Below are 15,223 nucleotides of genomic sequence, written 5' to 3'. Positions count from 1 at the left end.
TGTATGTTTACTTTAAACCTTACATGTATGTAACACAAATGAAAACTTTAGTCCACCTTTTTCTTCATCACAAAGGGTTATCACTTAAAATTTATACTTTAATAAGAAAGATTTCAATGCAGAAAAAAGTAAAAGCTTTCTGAAAAATCTCTTGAAAACAATTCTGTTTTCTTTATTTAATCTAAAAAAAAAACATGTGGAAATATAAGGAGAAAAATCAAAAAATTTTATTCTTATTTTCACTCAATGAGTGTCATGATATATTTAAAAAAATACCTATTTGAAAATGATTCAATGAAAGAAATTTAAAGTTCACAGTTACAACTCTATAAAGTATATTAAAAAGTATATACTGAGAACTACCTTTAAAAATTTAAAAATTTAAAGCAAAAGTATATTATAGAATCTTTCTTAGAATTTCAAAATGAATTTTTAAATGATATAAAAATTTGTCACAAATTCACATAAAACTCTTTATCAAAGAAAGAAAGCTACTGCTGAATATAAAGATAACACAAGTTTAATTGTCCTGATTAAGATTTTCTAAGTATCTGTTAATTTTAGAGAAAAAGCGTTTATCTTTACCATAAAAGTTTAAAATATGAAAACTTATGTTTCATATTTTTTCATAAAATAAATTTTAAATGTCCTGAGACATGGCATCATAATATTAGCTTGAGTAGGCAGCATCAGTCAGACAAGTGGTAACTAGAATTAAGCTTCTATTAATGTAGGTATACGACAAGTTTTTTTATGGTCTTGGGCATTTTTCTTTTTGCTATAGACAGTATTACATTTCTTACATTTCCATAAAAATTTGCACTTTCTGTAATGCTCCACACAACTGCAAATAGTACTCAAAAAAGCTCTGCAAGTATAGTTTTGACATCTTGCTTTTTTAACATTACCGAATGACTTTAAATAAAAGAGGAGCTAAAAAGATATCTTCAAAATATAACAAAAGTTAATACACAAAAAGTACATTAGACAATAGTTTACATTAAACAAAATAAAATAAATAAATAAAAAAATAATTTTATTTTAGTAATCAACTCCTACCAGTCCATGCATAGTGGAATAATGAGTACCATATTGATGCAACTTAAATGAGTTATTACATTCAGCGCATGATATAATTTTAGATTTTAGTGTTTTCCAATCTTTATTACTATCATGAAGACATACCATCATATGCTTTACAAGTAACTTTGGTGAGAGAAAACTTTGGTTGCAATCATTAAAATAACAAACCATTTTATATTTCTGAATATCTTCGCACCAAAAATCAAAGCGACTCTAACAAAGAGAGATTTTAGATTATTTTAGGTAACATAAACAATTTCAACTCTAAAATGATTACCAATTACTTAAAAATACAAAATTTAAATTCTTTCAATTCCTATTTACAGCAGCCTCATTTATTTAAATTTAACGCAGACTTAAAAGAACATTCTACTCTTTATTAAAAAGAATTGTATTTGTATTATCGTATTTCAACTTTATCCACAATGAAAATTAGAAAAGACCTTTCAAATAAGTATTTTAGTAGACACCTTTCAACTTTGTGGATGATAAACTTTATAAAAGTCTGATAAAAGAATAGGTTTGTAAATTTTAAAGAGTGTGTCACTGAACTTGACTTTTCAAAAAAATATCTATTTTGTTACATTTGGCATGTTTAAGATGTCTTAGAAGTTACCAATTTTTTTCATTGCATAATAATAACATAAGAAAGTGTGTTATTGCCATGTAATGTAGTTTCCATCACACCTTATGACATCTTTACAATAGCCATACAAGCATTTTAGTTCCAATTGGCCTCCTTAACTTCTCTGCACATGTAAAATTATAAAAATTCATAAAATCAATCAACAATGCCATATTGATCAGTCAATTTCCTTTTAGCCATAATCAAACCAATTTGACAGGTGAGTGCTTAAAGATTTGAAGAAGTCTCTCCGACAACATGATTTTACATGTGCAGAAGAAATTAAAGAGGCCATGCTGCAGTGGTTTAGGTCACTACCAGCTGATTGTTTTGAAATGGGAAATTATTTAAAAAATACTTTTCTAAAATCCTAATTTGACTCCCCTACCTAAGAAGCACTTCTCCAACTTTCATACCTTTGGTGTTTTAACAGCTGCCATAAAAAGATCTTGAAGTGCACATTGAATGTCATTAGTTTCTTGAACTTCTTGTAGATCAACATCTTGACCTACATTAAAATCTGGTAGGGAATCAAAGTTGTTACTTGGCAATCCTTCAAGGTTAAGTAGTTGTAAAGAAATATTTTGTAGCAAAGGAGCTGATGAATCTTTGTGCAGAAGATGTGTTTCACTATTTTCCTTTGAGAAATGTTAAATGAACATCATTTTGTGACAAATAGCAGATATTTAGAATAGAAAAAGATAAGCATTTTTATCAGCATCATTTTATACACTTTTTGTTTTGTAAGTGCTAGTTAAAATTGTAAGTAGCCATTGCTTATAATTTTAAGCTTTATTGTAAGGAAGAAAAATGAGAAACACAATAATATAAAAAGTTTTGCATATATATATAAATCCAAAAAGTTGTATCAATTAAACAAACTTCTGCCAATTTATTAAAAGATAAGTTGATATAGCAACAAAGAAGTAAGAAATACTTAATCAAGATCAAAATCAAGTTTAAGAAGAGACAATTTGATTAAGAAGAGCAAGTAAAAGCTTTGCCCTATTTTATGAAAAGAAAAGAGAAGACAATTGGTTTATGAAGAGCAAGCAGAAGTTCTGCTGATATTTGTTAAGACTTAGAAAAGAAGAAATCATAATTTACTTGTAGCTGAAGATTATAAATTTAAATACCTATTTACAATATCTGGGATTAAGTAGAACACCTTCACCAATAAAACTACTTTCTTTAACATCTTACCTCCTTATGAATATGAATTGCTTGAGTAGAAAACTTTTCCCTATTAATTTTATTTGATTCTTGAGCAATTGCTACAGTTGATCTAAAACCATTTGCCGAAGATTTCTCTTGTTTAGATTCAATTTTAAAATCTATAAAATTCACATTCTCTTTTACATTTTTATCATTTTTGTTGTCATTGTAAAATTCTAATTTTCCATTAGAAGAGAGGAACTGTGACACTGACTCCAACTTTTTAGAAAAATGATCTTGATGAGTCAAAATTGAAGATTCTAACTGATCATCAGTTAATATTTTACTATGAGCAATTTGTGTTGGGTTAGTACAAGATAAACTTAATGCATCAGTGTTGCTAGGAACTAAATTTTCGTCAATATCAGGAAAGCTACAATCTTTTACTTTATTTAAAATCTCAACATTTGAGCTCAAGTCTTGAGATTGAGAGTTTTTTATTGCCCCCCTGTTGTTTTTTTTGTGCTTTGACCTTTTAAGATATTTTTTGTGCTTCAGGGGTGACAAATGAATATTTGACCCTTTGCTATCAACAGTTTTGTTTAAAACTTGTCCCTCATTTTCTTTTTTACCTACAATTTCACAGCTATCGCTAAGCTTGTTCACTCTTTTATCATTATTTAAATCAATATTCTTGTGATCTTTGTTTGCATCTGGAATAAAACCAACAAAATGTGTACTAGATGCAACAGATTTTTCTAATAAGGATTCTGATTGAGATCTTAGGTTGGATGAACATAGAAATTTATCTTTAGATACTACTTTAACATCTTCACACTCCAATTCTATTGGATTTTCTCTGCATAAACTTTTAGTTTCTTTGACTTCTAACTTATTTGCTGTTATTTCGCCAGCCCACCTTATTGGATTAAGATTTTTTAGATTACTCAGAGAGGATCGTAGATCAGTCATATTATCTTTAAGAGATGGATGCGTTTCTGATATTTGATCATTACACACAACATCTTTTTGAAAATCATCAAATTGATTGTGGTTAATATGCTTTTCTTCTTCTTGCTCTCCAGTATCCTGATAGCTATTGTTTAAACAATAACTACTGGTGAGCTGACAGGAGTTTGACATTTCAAAGGAACCTCTCTTTACTTTGTTACAAATAGAATTATTAATACCATTACACAAATCATTCTGAAAAAATGTTGGCTTCTTATTGCTTGAACTACATTTTATTTCTTCAGACTTTTCATTGTGAATTAGATTGTTATTGCACTCTAGATTTGAGACTTGTTTTAATATTGCATGACCTGGAGTTTCAGTATGTTTTGAACACTCATCAGTGTCATAAAACGTATTTTCAACAGATGGGATGAGCTTTACATTATCAGGCTTTTCTAACAATATAATCCCTGGGGGTATTTCTTCATCTTTTGGAACGTCTAACTGCATAAAATTATTATTTTGAGTTTGTTTTGAAAGAAAAGTATCAATCACATCAGGTCCTAAACTTTTGCTTAAACAATTAGAACTATTGCACTTTTCTAGAAAAGACTGTTCTTTAATCACTAAAGTTGGAGAATACGCTAAATCTTTTTCAATTTCTTCACAGTTTTTTGAACAAGTTTCTAGTAACATGTCAAACTTTGAATGGATCTTTTTTGAATCAACAGCGGAACTCAATGTGAGTTTTTTGTTTATATCCAAAAGTTTTGTTTCATTTTCAATTTTTATCTTTTTTACTTTGTCTGTAACAGTCCAAGAACCAGTATAAGAGGAACCAGTATAAGAAGAACCAGTATAAGAAGAATTACAAAAGCAACCTTGTGAAACCTTTCTTTTTTTCCTTTTTTTGATTTTTATTAAATTGCACAAAAGTTTTAAAATTGATTCATCATCTTTGCATTCTTTCAATTTGTTCACGATGCTTAATTTGGGTTTAGATGAATCAATTAAAGGAGTTGATTGAGAGCAGGGTGCTGAAATAGTAGAAGTTTCATATTGGGGCAGAGGATCAACTGTTAATGAACATACTTGGTTTGCATTGGCAGCAGCATTATCAGCTTTATCAAAACTTTCACATTTTTTACTTTTGCCATTTACTTTATGGGAAAGCAATTCAGTATCTTCTACTAAATCATTTTTGCCATTACTTAAAAAGTTGCAAGGCTGAGTCAAATGACTTTGAGAGGAATTGGTTACTAATTTGATTGAATCAGAAGATGCATTTTCAACTGTATTAGAAGTTCTTGTATAACTACCAGTAACTTCATTTTCTGATCGAGTTGAAGTTTTTTCTTGACTTGAAAAAAATTCATTTACCAAATGTATTGAATCAGTGGATGTATTTAGAAAAATATCAGAGATTTCTATACAACTTGTAACATCATTTGATGATTGCAATGAATTAGATGATACAACTGTAATAGTATTATTTGCTTCCACTTGACCTACAGGAACATAAGGAGATTCTATTGATTTGGAGGATGAATCTTTAATTACAATAGAAGTTTTCAAACTATTTACATTTTCTTCCTCATTATCCAAAACAATATGTGGTTTTTCCACAACACATTTAAAAGTTTCAGTATGTAAAGAAGAGCTTTTTGGACTGAATTGTGAGGATTGCCTTGATTTTTCTTCTTCTTTATTGATTATCAAATATGGAATTTCATTAGGAATATCCCCATTTTTTTTCTAGAAAAAAATAACAAAATATGTTTGTAAAAAGAGTTTAATAAATAAACTTGCATCTTTTTTACTGAAATCTTTTACTGAAAAACAAAAACATTTTTCTGCAAAACAGCCTTACCCACAAATCATATTCCAAAAAATCTTCAATTTCAATAACTTTAGTAATGCATGAAGCTATCTATTAAAATTAAATTTAAAGATTTTTTTTTATTTTTTTTTACAAATGATATTTTACTTGATCATAAAAGAAATCTAAAACTTTTAAAGTAAAATAGATAATATAATTATGTTATTATTTGTATTAGTTATTTCTTTTATAAATTTATGTTAAGGACTATTAAATGAAAGGACATGCAAAGTTGATTTTCTAAAATTACTTTTGAAGACCATAAATTATTTTCTTAAATGAAGGTTGTTTAGATAGCATTCTTTTATAACAAAAGATTTCCCTGAGATTTACACGCATACAATAGTGTACTTTGTGTTCATCACTAACTTTTTCAACTTTTTAAAATAAGATTAGTATTTCATTAACCAAAAATTGAATTCACACAATGTCCTGGTCTACTTCCCCAATTCAAGCTGTTTAGACTCTTCAAGCTATATAGATTTTTAACTAATTGATGCTGACAAGCAAAAGAAATTTTTTAAATCTTTTTTCATTTAGGACCATTAAACCTTGTGTAACAAATCCATTCTGCAACTGACTTTTGTCTTTGAGTTATTTTCTAATTGTAACTATGATCAACTTTGTGACCACAACCTATTTTTTTCTTCTTTTGAAAACTGTGATTTTTTACTAGGTAATTTAGGTTCTTTTATAACCTATTTTTAAATTCTTTTTTCATTTCCTTCTTAGGACAACAAATCAAAATACTTAAATTTAAAAAATGCACAAATCTAAAAAAAATGCACAAATCTTTGGGGCATTTTGACCCTGGAGGGAGGGATTAGTACTGTCAAAAATATAAAATCAAAAAAATTGAAAATTTTTTTCTGCCAAATAAAAAGATCTCTTTTTGAAATGAAAAACAGCACTTACTTTGTTTACAGTAGTAGTTTCATAACAGTGAGGTAAATGCAAGCAATAACTATCCATAAAAATATCTTTTTTACAAAAACAACAAGGAAGTTTCTTATGAGTGATTACTATCAGAGATTGGTCACCTTTAGTGCACAACATTAAATGCTCAATGAGCTTACGAGGTAAGGACATCTTTTCTGCACAGTTGTTGTTAGGACAGCAAAAATCCCCCTTTTTTATTTGTTCATACCATTGTATTTCTGATTTGTTCTAATCAAGAAATTATTTGCTAAATGTATATTTTATTCTGCAGACTTTGTGCAAAAATATATTAATGCATAACAGCAGCTCAAAATGAAAAGCTTTTTTGTCTAAAAAGTCATTTACCGAAACATTGCATATATGAGATGAGGCCATATGTGTTGTTTGAAATTCTTTATTGCATCTAGCACAAAAAAGCATTGGCTTGCATTGAGTTGCAACATGTTTTAAGTAGAGATCTCCATCTGAAAAAGTTTCTTTGCATTTATTGTTAGTGCAATGTATGAATATTCCTTGTTTCAACAAACAGAGCTGCATAAACACCTAACAAAAATTTTTACAAAAGAATTTTTAAAATAACTTTAACATTAGAAAATAACTCTCCCATAAAGCAGCATATTCTATAGAAATTTATTGCAACAAAATTTATACACTGCATTAAAAAAAACAACAACAATAACTTACAACATCATGGCTTGTTTGTGTATGCTCAACCAAATTATTTAAAAGAAAACTTTTTTTACATATTAGACAGGGGATAGGAACCTTTAGCACTGAAGGTAAATTTGTAATGCAGCATGTTCTTAAGTGATTGACAAACTCATCAACAACCCAATATGTGTTTAAGCAATGTTGAACAGGACAAATCATCAAGCCACTTTTAATTTTGTCATGCCATCTTGCTACATTATATTTTGTCTATAATGCATTTATAAAAAAATATTTAGTATAGAAATTTAAAAGCAAGCTAATAGCTAGATTTTAAATTTAACCAAGCTAACTTTTTTATTTTTAGCAATAACAAAATATACAAGTTCTATTTATAGATTTTTATGTAGCAGAAAATTTAAAATATATATTTACCTCAATATGATTCAATTGCTTGGTTTTTAACAAACTTTTTTCAGTCAAATTTTTTACTCCAATTGTAGGCTTTTTTAATTTTGGTCTTTTGTTTGACATTGATGTGTCACAAGTCACTGAACTTGTGTCTTCAGCAGATTCACTAGAAGTTGAATAACCAGTTTTCAATTCTTGACTACCATTATTTAGTTCAGCTTTTGAATTCAACTTTCCCTCTAACAGCTTATCTTGTGAATTGCTTTTAACAGAGTTAAGATTAACACATGTTTCAAGATGCTTGTTAAAATAGCTGATTGAATGAAGTTGAGCTGGACAGTTTTTACACTTGTAAAATGGCTTGCATGTCAGAGCATGCTTTAAATAGTCACAACCAGTAGTTGGTGAGAACATGTACTGACACAAATAATTTGGACATTTGGAAGTTTTACCATTCTTCAGCTCGTTAGTAAAGTTTGCTACCTAAAAATTTTTAAAAGTAAAATTAACATTTTTAAAATATTTGCGTTTGTTGAATAATAGGTTTAATGGATAGCAATGTGTAGCAAGCCCTGAAATAATTATTCCTTACTCAAAAAATACTATGCTTTATAGAAGTGAGGAAATTTTTGATTATATACTTTTTAGGTCTGGCTAATTAGACAAACTTGTAAAAACGATCATTGAAAAAACTTCTTAAGCAGGTAATTAGAAGTTTTTATTGTAGACTTTTCAAATATTTGCTCTTATTTCAGCTCTCCTTTTTTTAAATAAAAAACAAGAAGAAAAATATTTGTTTTTTTTTTTATTGTTCAAATTATCTTATTAAAATACTATTTTTATAATAGTTTTGCAATACTTTTAAATATTGATTTTGGGACAATAAAAGCTACTTTTATACATTTATAATTACCAGTATTTTTAGGTAGGCAGGGCATATTACTTTGAAATATTGTCAATTATTTCAAAGCTTGATATTACATTGCATAGAAATATAAAGAAATGTTTATATTTATTGTAAATGCATTTACAATAGTAATAACAGTGTAAAAACAGTAAAAGTATTAATAAATGGTAAAAAGATATTATTGTGAAGTAAAAATAAATTCAGTCTTATTATTTAGAAGTCTCTAGATTGTAAGTTTTAGGAGGTAACATGCATAAAAATGTGTATAGTAAAATGATAAAAATAATCTTGAACAAAACATTTATGAATTACTATTTAAGCATTTAATATACTCACGCTTCTGTGATAGTTTTGGATATGTCTAGCAAACAATTCCCATCTAGATTGCTTTTGACAATAAGGACATATCAAATCACAAATTTTTGCGAAAAATTCTTTTTCGTATTCTGATTCCTTCCAAAGATGACGCACAAAGTGTGACATAACAAAGAAAGCTTTTAAACACGAGGGAACTGGACAGCAAAATATCCCTTCAGAAATAGCTTTATGCCATGAACTAATAGCATTCTGAAAATAAACACAATAGAGAATGATGAAAAACTCACAAATCATAAGACATGCTACAACTAACATTTGTAAAGTCATACTTTTTGCAAAAATATTTTTCTTTTGCTTAGTGTTTACTTTTTTCATAAACTTATCATTGAAAAATTGTGTAAATAATCGGAAATGTTTTGTTAAAACAATATACATTTCTTGCCATTGATCATTTATTAAAAAAGATCTTAAAAAAGAATTTTTTGTGGAACTTAACCCATTAGTTTTAAAACAAAAAATTACTTGCTGTTCTTCTGCTGAGAGTTTCGGACGCTGTGTAATATTATTCAATGTGTCAGTTTCCACTTTACTGACAATTTTCTAAAGAACATTTTATTTTATTACAAGTTTTTGATGAAAAAAAAAATTTTTTTCATTAACATTGTTTTTTTATCAAAAACTTGTTGATGAGATTAGAACAAACAATTTGTAAAACAAAAATGTCAACTAAAAGATTTATAACATTATTACTATGATTAAATGAAATTTATTAGTTAAACATTGAAAACATTAAAAATTGAAGTTAAATAGCAAGTGTCAAGCTTAAACCAAAAAATTATATTTTGTTTATTAAAACTAAAAACCTAATTTATGATACATATGTAACAACAAGATTCCTCTGTCATTCTAAACTATTTAAAAAATAAATCTCAGTACCCTATCTTCTTTTGCTATAGCACCTCGACATATCTTTTGATGACCAGTAAGGATATTTCTTGTGCGATACTCGCCTTTGCATCTATGACATAAATATAATGGAGTGCAACTTATCGAGTGCTTTAAGTATAATTTGCATTCTTCAAAAGTACCAGAGAAAGTCTTTGAACACAAATAATTTGCACATGGTGTTGAAATTCCTCTGTTTAACCTACTCAAAACACTCACAACCTAAAATGAGTCATTAAACATCTTAAGTTTATACTTGATGCTTTACAATTATTTTATAGTACTAATTTTGTAATTATACAACTTGTATGTTACATAAATGTAATTTAAATATTTTATACAATATATTTTCATGTATAAATAGCAAAAAACAATATAAACAATTCACTTTTAAGTTGTTTAAATGATCTTGCGTAACGCTAAATAAATTTAAATAAACAATAGTGACCATTGTTTACATATAGTTTTTTTACATACAAATAATGAATAGCTATTCTAAAAAATTGAAAAATTGATCATAACTAAAAGCTTGCAAAAAATTATTTTCAATAAAATAAATGTTGTTAGAATAACAATATTAGTATCTACGTTATACTAATATATATATATATATATATATATATATATATATATATATATATATATATATATATATATATATATATATATATATATATATATATATATATATGACAGCTAAAATTTAAAAAGATGTAAAAAACTTATAGCTATACCCCTTTGTGAGTATTCCTCCAATGTAGCCTAAGGTCATTGTACTGTAAGACCTTTGGACAATGAGTACATGGAATTGGTTCTTCAAATTTACCAAATTTACAATCTTCTTTTAAATGATAAGCAAGTTCAAATGAGGTAAAAAATGTCCATGAACAACCATTATATGGGCAGTATAAATCTCCTTTACGAATATCAGCAATCCAATGGTTTTGTTGTTCCTATTTTTATAAGCATTGTATAAAAAATGAGAAAATAAGAAACTGATGGAATATTTATACATGAAAAAATTTCTAAGCTTAAAAACAAGTTTTAAAAGAAATGCAAGTGAAATAGATTAGTATTTATTACACTCACCAGTCAAAAGTGCATACTTCTTTAGTGGCAAGTAGTTAAAAGATCAGACTATGATTTGAAACAATAAATAAATGTACTTACTTCTGATATGGAGGCCATACTTGGCAAACCTTTGTGTATATTTATGACTAAAACATTAGTGAATAAACATGGTGTAAGTGATGATTGATGATGCAAATTTTAATCATCTGATAAATTCCAGTTTAAAGATAATGTAAAAAATTATGCATTGATATATATATATATATATATATATATATATATATATATATATATATATATATATATATATATATATATATATATATATATATATATATATATATATATATATATATATATATATATATACTCAAGGGAAATGTATGAAAAGTAAATATCAGTACTTTTTACACCTTTTATTAATGTTTTATTATAATTATATAACATTAACAGTTTTGTTATTTTTAACATTGGATAAAGAGCATTAATAAAATCAGTTACAAGAAAATCATCCAACACAACTTTGAAAATAACTCTTTAAAAATAAATTTGAAAGAAAGCTGTGCTTGTATATCCACAGAAAATTAGTAAAACACAACTTGATATAACTCAATGAAGAACAAGTTATAAATACACAACTTGAACTCAACAAAGTTTTGATTAGATCTGTTACAGGTTTGTACTGCTACTTTCAGTGGTTGCATAAATAATGCCAGCCTTAACTATAGTTCAGGTAATTAGTAAGCAAAGGAATACAATTTACTACTCAAAGCTTTTATAAATAGTGCACCTCATTGCTAAACATCATTAGTGTGAGAGTACTTGTTCAAGGGAATAGGGTTGGTAGCAGTTAGTATTAACATTTGTATAGAATAAGGAGAATCAGTTACTAATTGCAAACTCAATATTATTAGTTTTTGTGTCTTTAATGCAAGAGCAATCATGTTGCTTCCTCTCATTTATTCCTTTTTTTTTAGAGTTAAAAATAGTTGAACTTGCAGCCATGTCTTTAAGAATATTTAATGAAGTTACTGCTCATAAATGTAAGCTTCAATTGATGCAAATAGTTGACAGCCATTTTATGATTATTTAGATTCTCATAACGGTACAGAGAAAAAAAAAGGAAAACTGTGAGATGAGTTGAACAAAATGTGAGAGAAGTTTTGAGAATTAAAATGTTTCCAAGTTTGTGAAGCTTCAACCAGGAGAAACTTTTTTTTGAGTAAAATTTTAAATGTATGCACTTTAGACATTGCAACATTTTTACTATAGGAATATCATCAATAAAGTTTGAATAATCCAACATCACAGAAAAAAATTCTTCTTGTAAATATCTGGTAATTATCATCTTGTAGATATCTGGTAATTATCATTACAGATTCAGTTGCTAATATCAAATTTATAAAATGAGATTGCAATCTTCCAAAGACATACCTCAAAACACACCTCCTTTGTAACCAATGTTTTGATTGTCTAAATATGTAAGGCTGATATCTAATGTCTTAAAAAGTGCTAACCAGTAAGGTAATACTGAATCATCAGTTGCACAAGCTTATCTAAAATTCACAAAAAACTTTTTCTAGTAGAGCAGTAAGAGCAATATCAGAGATTTCTCTATCTATTTCAAAAGGAAGAGCTTCTACAATCAACTGAATATTTAATATCAACTTCTTTTTGTAAAAAGCAAAATATCAAAAGCAATTTTTTCTTTTTATAAAAACAAATTCAAAGGTATGAATAGTAAAGAATAATCAAATAAAACCTATTAGTAAACTGAAGCTCTTTAAATTAGCTTAAAAAATCTAGTTCTAGTTTAATAAATTTTAAATTTATAGAAACTTAAACAATATTTAAGTTTCTATAAATTTGAAATTTATTAAAACTGATTACATGTATTTACCCTTATTATGTCAGAAGTCATTTGAAAGAAGTCTTTGTTAATTACTTAAATTTTAATCAAGCTTGGCTTTTTTATTTGGCATATGCTGTTAAGTATAGACAGAAATGGTGTTCAACTTTTTATTAGAAAACCCAATTCAAGATTTTTATAGATCAAGCTTATGAGGAAGATTTTTTTAAAAATTGTCTAAGGCACTGTTCTGAAGTAACTATTGTCTAATTGAATTTGAATATTTATCACTTAAATAGAGAGCTTTTCAGATAACTCTTTACTAAAAGTCCATCTAATTGTTTACTTTTTGTGGCTAGCAATTGACAGGCAAGGTTTTGTTTATTAGGTTTAATTTAAATGAGTTTTAAAGTGTTAACAATCATATTATAGAACATTTATTAACACCAACTGCTATAACTGGTATTTAAAGCTTGCAGCTTATTGATGTTTGTTACAAGGTATTCAGCAAATAATTAAATGATCTCAGCAATTTTAAAGATAATAAAAATGCAATTAGCTAGTAAAAAAGATATGAGTAAAGTAGTAGTGCCTTTTATCATCTTTATTAAATAATACTAAAAAAGAATACAAATATTTATAAAACAGTTTTAAAAGCATGCATTACAAAATAAATCCATTCAACAAAATTATCAATATATCATACAAAACAATTATAATGCTTTGGAGAGTATAATTTAAGGCAACAATAGATACTTAACATATACTACTCAGATTATCATTATAAAACATGTGAATGACAATGTCTTAATTACTCATAATTTTTATGAATATTAGATAAATTTAAAAATGGCTGACTACTAAGATAACTAATATCTTTGTAACCTAAAGATAAACAAAACAAACTAAAAATTAAACAAAAACACAAATTCAGCAAATAGTTTCTCAAACATACATTTAGGTTCTTAAAATACAATCAAATATTTAAAGTTTGTTATACCTGCCAGTCATTAACTTTAGTGTTGATATAGTGATAACTCTGAATCTGATAATATACAACTCTTAGTTCATGAAAAACTTTTATACCATTGCCTCATTCAATTATTAACATGAAATAATATTTCCCATAGCAGTAATCAGGGACAACTAATATTAGAAAAGGAATTTCAAAATTGCAACCAATGCACTAAGGGTTGCTGGAGATATCTAAAGATCTCAATTGTAGCAATCACAGCAGCAGTTCATAATTGCTGTCAAGATTACATCAAGAATTTCTGTGTTCAATTGTGGATTTTATAATTAGTTTACAATGCAATTGTTGTTTATAATTTATCACTATTCAAGTATAAAACAATAATATAATAAAAATGTGCAATTGCAATTACATAATACATTCATGTTTATAAAACATTTATATAGATTTCAAACAAACCCTTCTTCTTCAAGTGTAAAACCAGTTTCTGTACATCTATGACGTTGCCCAGATCCACCACAAACTCTGCTCCAACTCTCAGTAATCAGTGCTAGAATTTCTGTTTTTTCTGAATTCCACTCTAGCTGAAAACTAAACCCACCATACATACCAGGTATGGCAAAATAAATTTCATCATCAAACTCTTCTGATAACAAGACTGATATATTGGGTAGAACAAGATGGTTTTTCTCCACTAGATCACCGGCACGCTTAATTATGATTGCATGAAAGTTCTTTTGTATATTTAGTAACTTTTCAGAACTAAATGTACAAATGTAATGAGGTGTAAGTAGTTTCTTGTACTCAGAAGATGCATCAAGACTTATATAATCAATAGGGAGTTTATTATCTTCATCACATAAGTAAATTGATACGCTTAAACTTTTTATGACTTTTTCAATTACATTTAGTGGTGCATTATAGTAAACTGCATGATGAGCAAGTGTCCAAATCTTTCGAGGAAATAAATTGCATTCATCAGCACCATTAGATAAAAACCAAAAGTTAGAACAAACTAATTCATGCTTCTCAACACAATCAAGCCATATGGTTTCAGTTGTATTTTTATCAACCTTAGCAGCTAGGTTTACTAGAGAGTGAAACAACTCATCTTTTAAATCAATATAACCTGAAAATTGGTTCATTTCTTTTTTCTAATATATATATATATATATATATATATATATATATATATATATATATATATATATATATATATATATATATATATATATATATATATATATATATTCCCCTATAACGTCTCTAACTTCCCGTTAAGGTTTTAAAATTTAGTTTAGTTTATTATACATTTAATAAGAGTTGGAGAAAAGGACGAAATTCATATATGTTTACAGGGCCATTTTATTTCATCTCAGCACAAAATGCATTAAGCATGGACGACATTGTAAATAGCTATGTGTGTGGTCACACCTGCTTTAATAAATACTTTAGTAAAGGAACGA

At 27.1% G+C, this 15,223-nt stretch overlaps 2 protein-coding genes across 9 annotated transcripts; both read right to left on the bottom strand.

Annotated features, from left to right (window-relative positions):
* Positions 1–533: 533 nt before the first annotated feature.
* On the bottom strand, positions 534–14,849 carry LOC145197162 (uncharacterized). 8 transcript variants are annotated; one of them, XM_090079265.1, is made up of 15 exons: positions 13,785–14,849; positions 11,035–11,141; positions 10,599–10,817; positions 9,856–10,086; positions 9,442–9,519; positions 8,938–9,168; positions 7,719–8,177; positions 7,320–7,553; positions 6,981–7,178; positions 6,612–6,863; positions 5,688–5,747; positions 2,912–5,572; positions 2,125–2,346; positions 1,060–1,296; positions 534–933 (listed from the first exon to the last, which is right to left on the bottom strand). In XM_090079265.1, the coding sequence occupies exons 2-15, from the start codon at positions 11,050–11,052 to the stop codon at positions 715–717; spliced, it is 5,319 nt and encodes a 1,772-aa protein (XP_089935391.1). In that variant the 5' UTR covers positions 11,053–11,141; positions 13,785–14,849; the 3' UTR covers positions 534–714. The 8 variants fall into 8 exon arrangements, 4 of the variants coding, with proteins under 4 accessions (XP_089935391.1, XP_079929917.2, XP_079929918.2 ...); XM_080073791.2 differs by lacking the exon at positions 13,785–14,849 and having other exon boundaries at positions 11,035–11,184; XM_080073792.2 differs by lacking the exon at positions 13,785–14,849 and having other exon boundaries at positions 534–915; positions 11,035–11,184.
* LOC149891658 (uncharacterized) lies at positions 11,850–14,919 on the bottom strand. The gene has a single exon (XM_090079274.1). The coding sequence runs from the start codon at positions 14,900–14,902 to the stop codon at positions 14,207–14,209; it is 696 nt and encodes a 231-aa protein (XP_089935400.1). The 5' UTR covers positions 14,903–14,919; the 3' UTR covers positions 11,850–14,206.
* Between the last annotated feature and the right edge of the window lie 304 nt (positions 14,920–15,223).

This window comes from Hydra viridissima, unplaced genomic scaffold (genome assembly GCF_058129835.1).
Source record: "Hydra viridissima isolate aposymbiotic clone 2 unplaced genomic scaffold, HvirCarnegie_v1 scaffold_2, whole genome shotgun sequence".
In the NCBI taxonomy this organism is placed as follows: Eukaryota; Metazoa; Cnidaria; class Hydrozoa; order Anthoathecata; family Hydridae; genus Hydra; species Hydra viridissima.
Note: the sequence above shows the minus strand (reverse complement) of the source record. Positions and strands in the feature narration are given on the sequence as shown.

What these genes read in the sequence shown, in the direction of transcription:
- LOC149891658 (XM_090079274.1), bottom strand. Translation starts at nt 14,902, where the DNA reads ATGAACCAATTTTCAGGTTATATTGATTTAAAAGATGAGTTGTTTCAC.
- LOC145197162 (XM_090079265.1), bottom strand. An exon ending in CTATAGCAAAAGAAGATAGG is followed by an intron (nt 9,520 to 9,855) that starts GTACTGAGATTT and finishes AATGTTCTTTAG; the next exon opens with AAAATTGTCAGTAAAGTGGA. An exon ending in CAATTCATATTCATAAGGAG is followed by an intron (nt 2,347 to 2,911) that starts GTAAGATGTTAA and finishes CATTTCTCAAAG; the next exon opens with GAAAATAGTGAAACACATCT.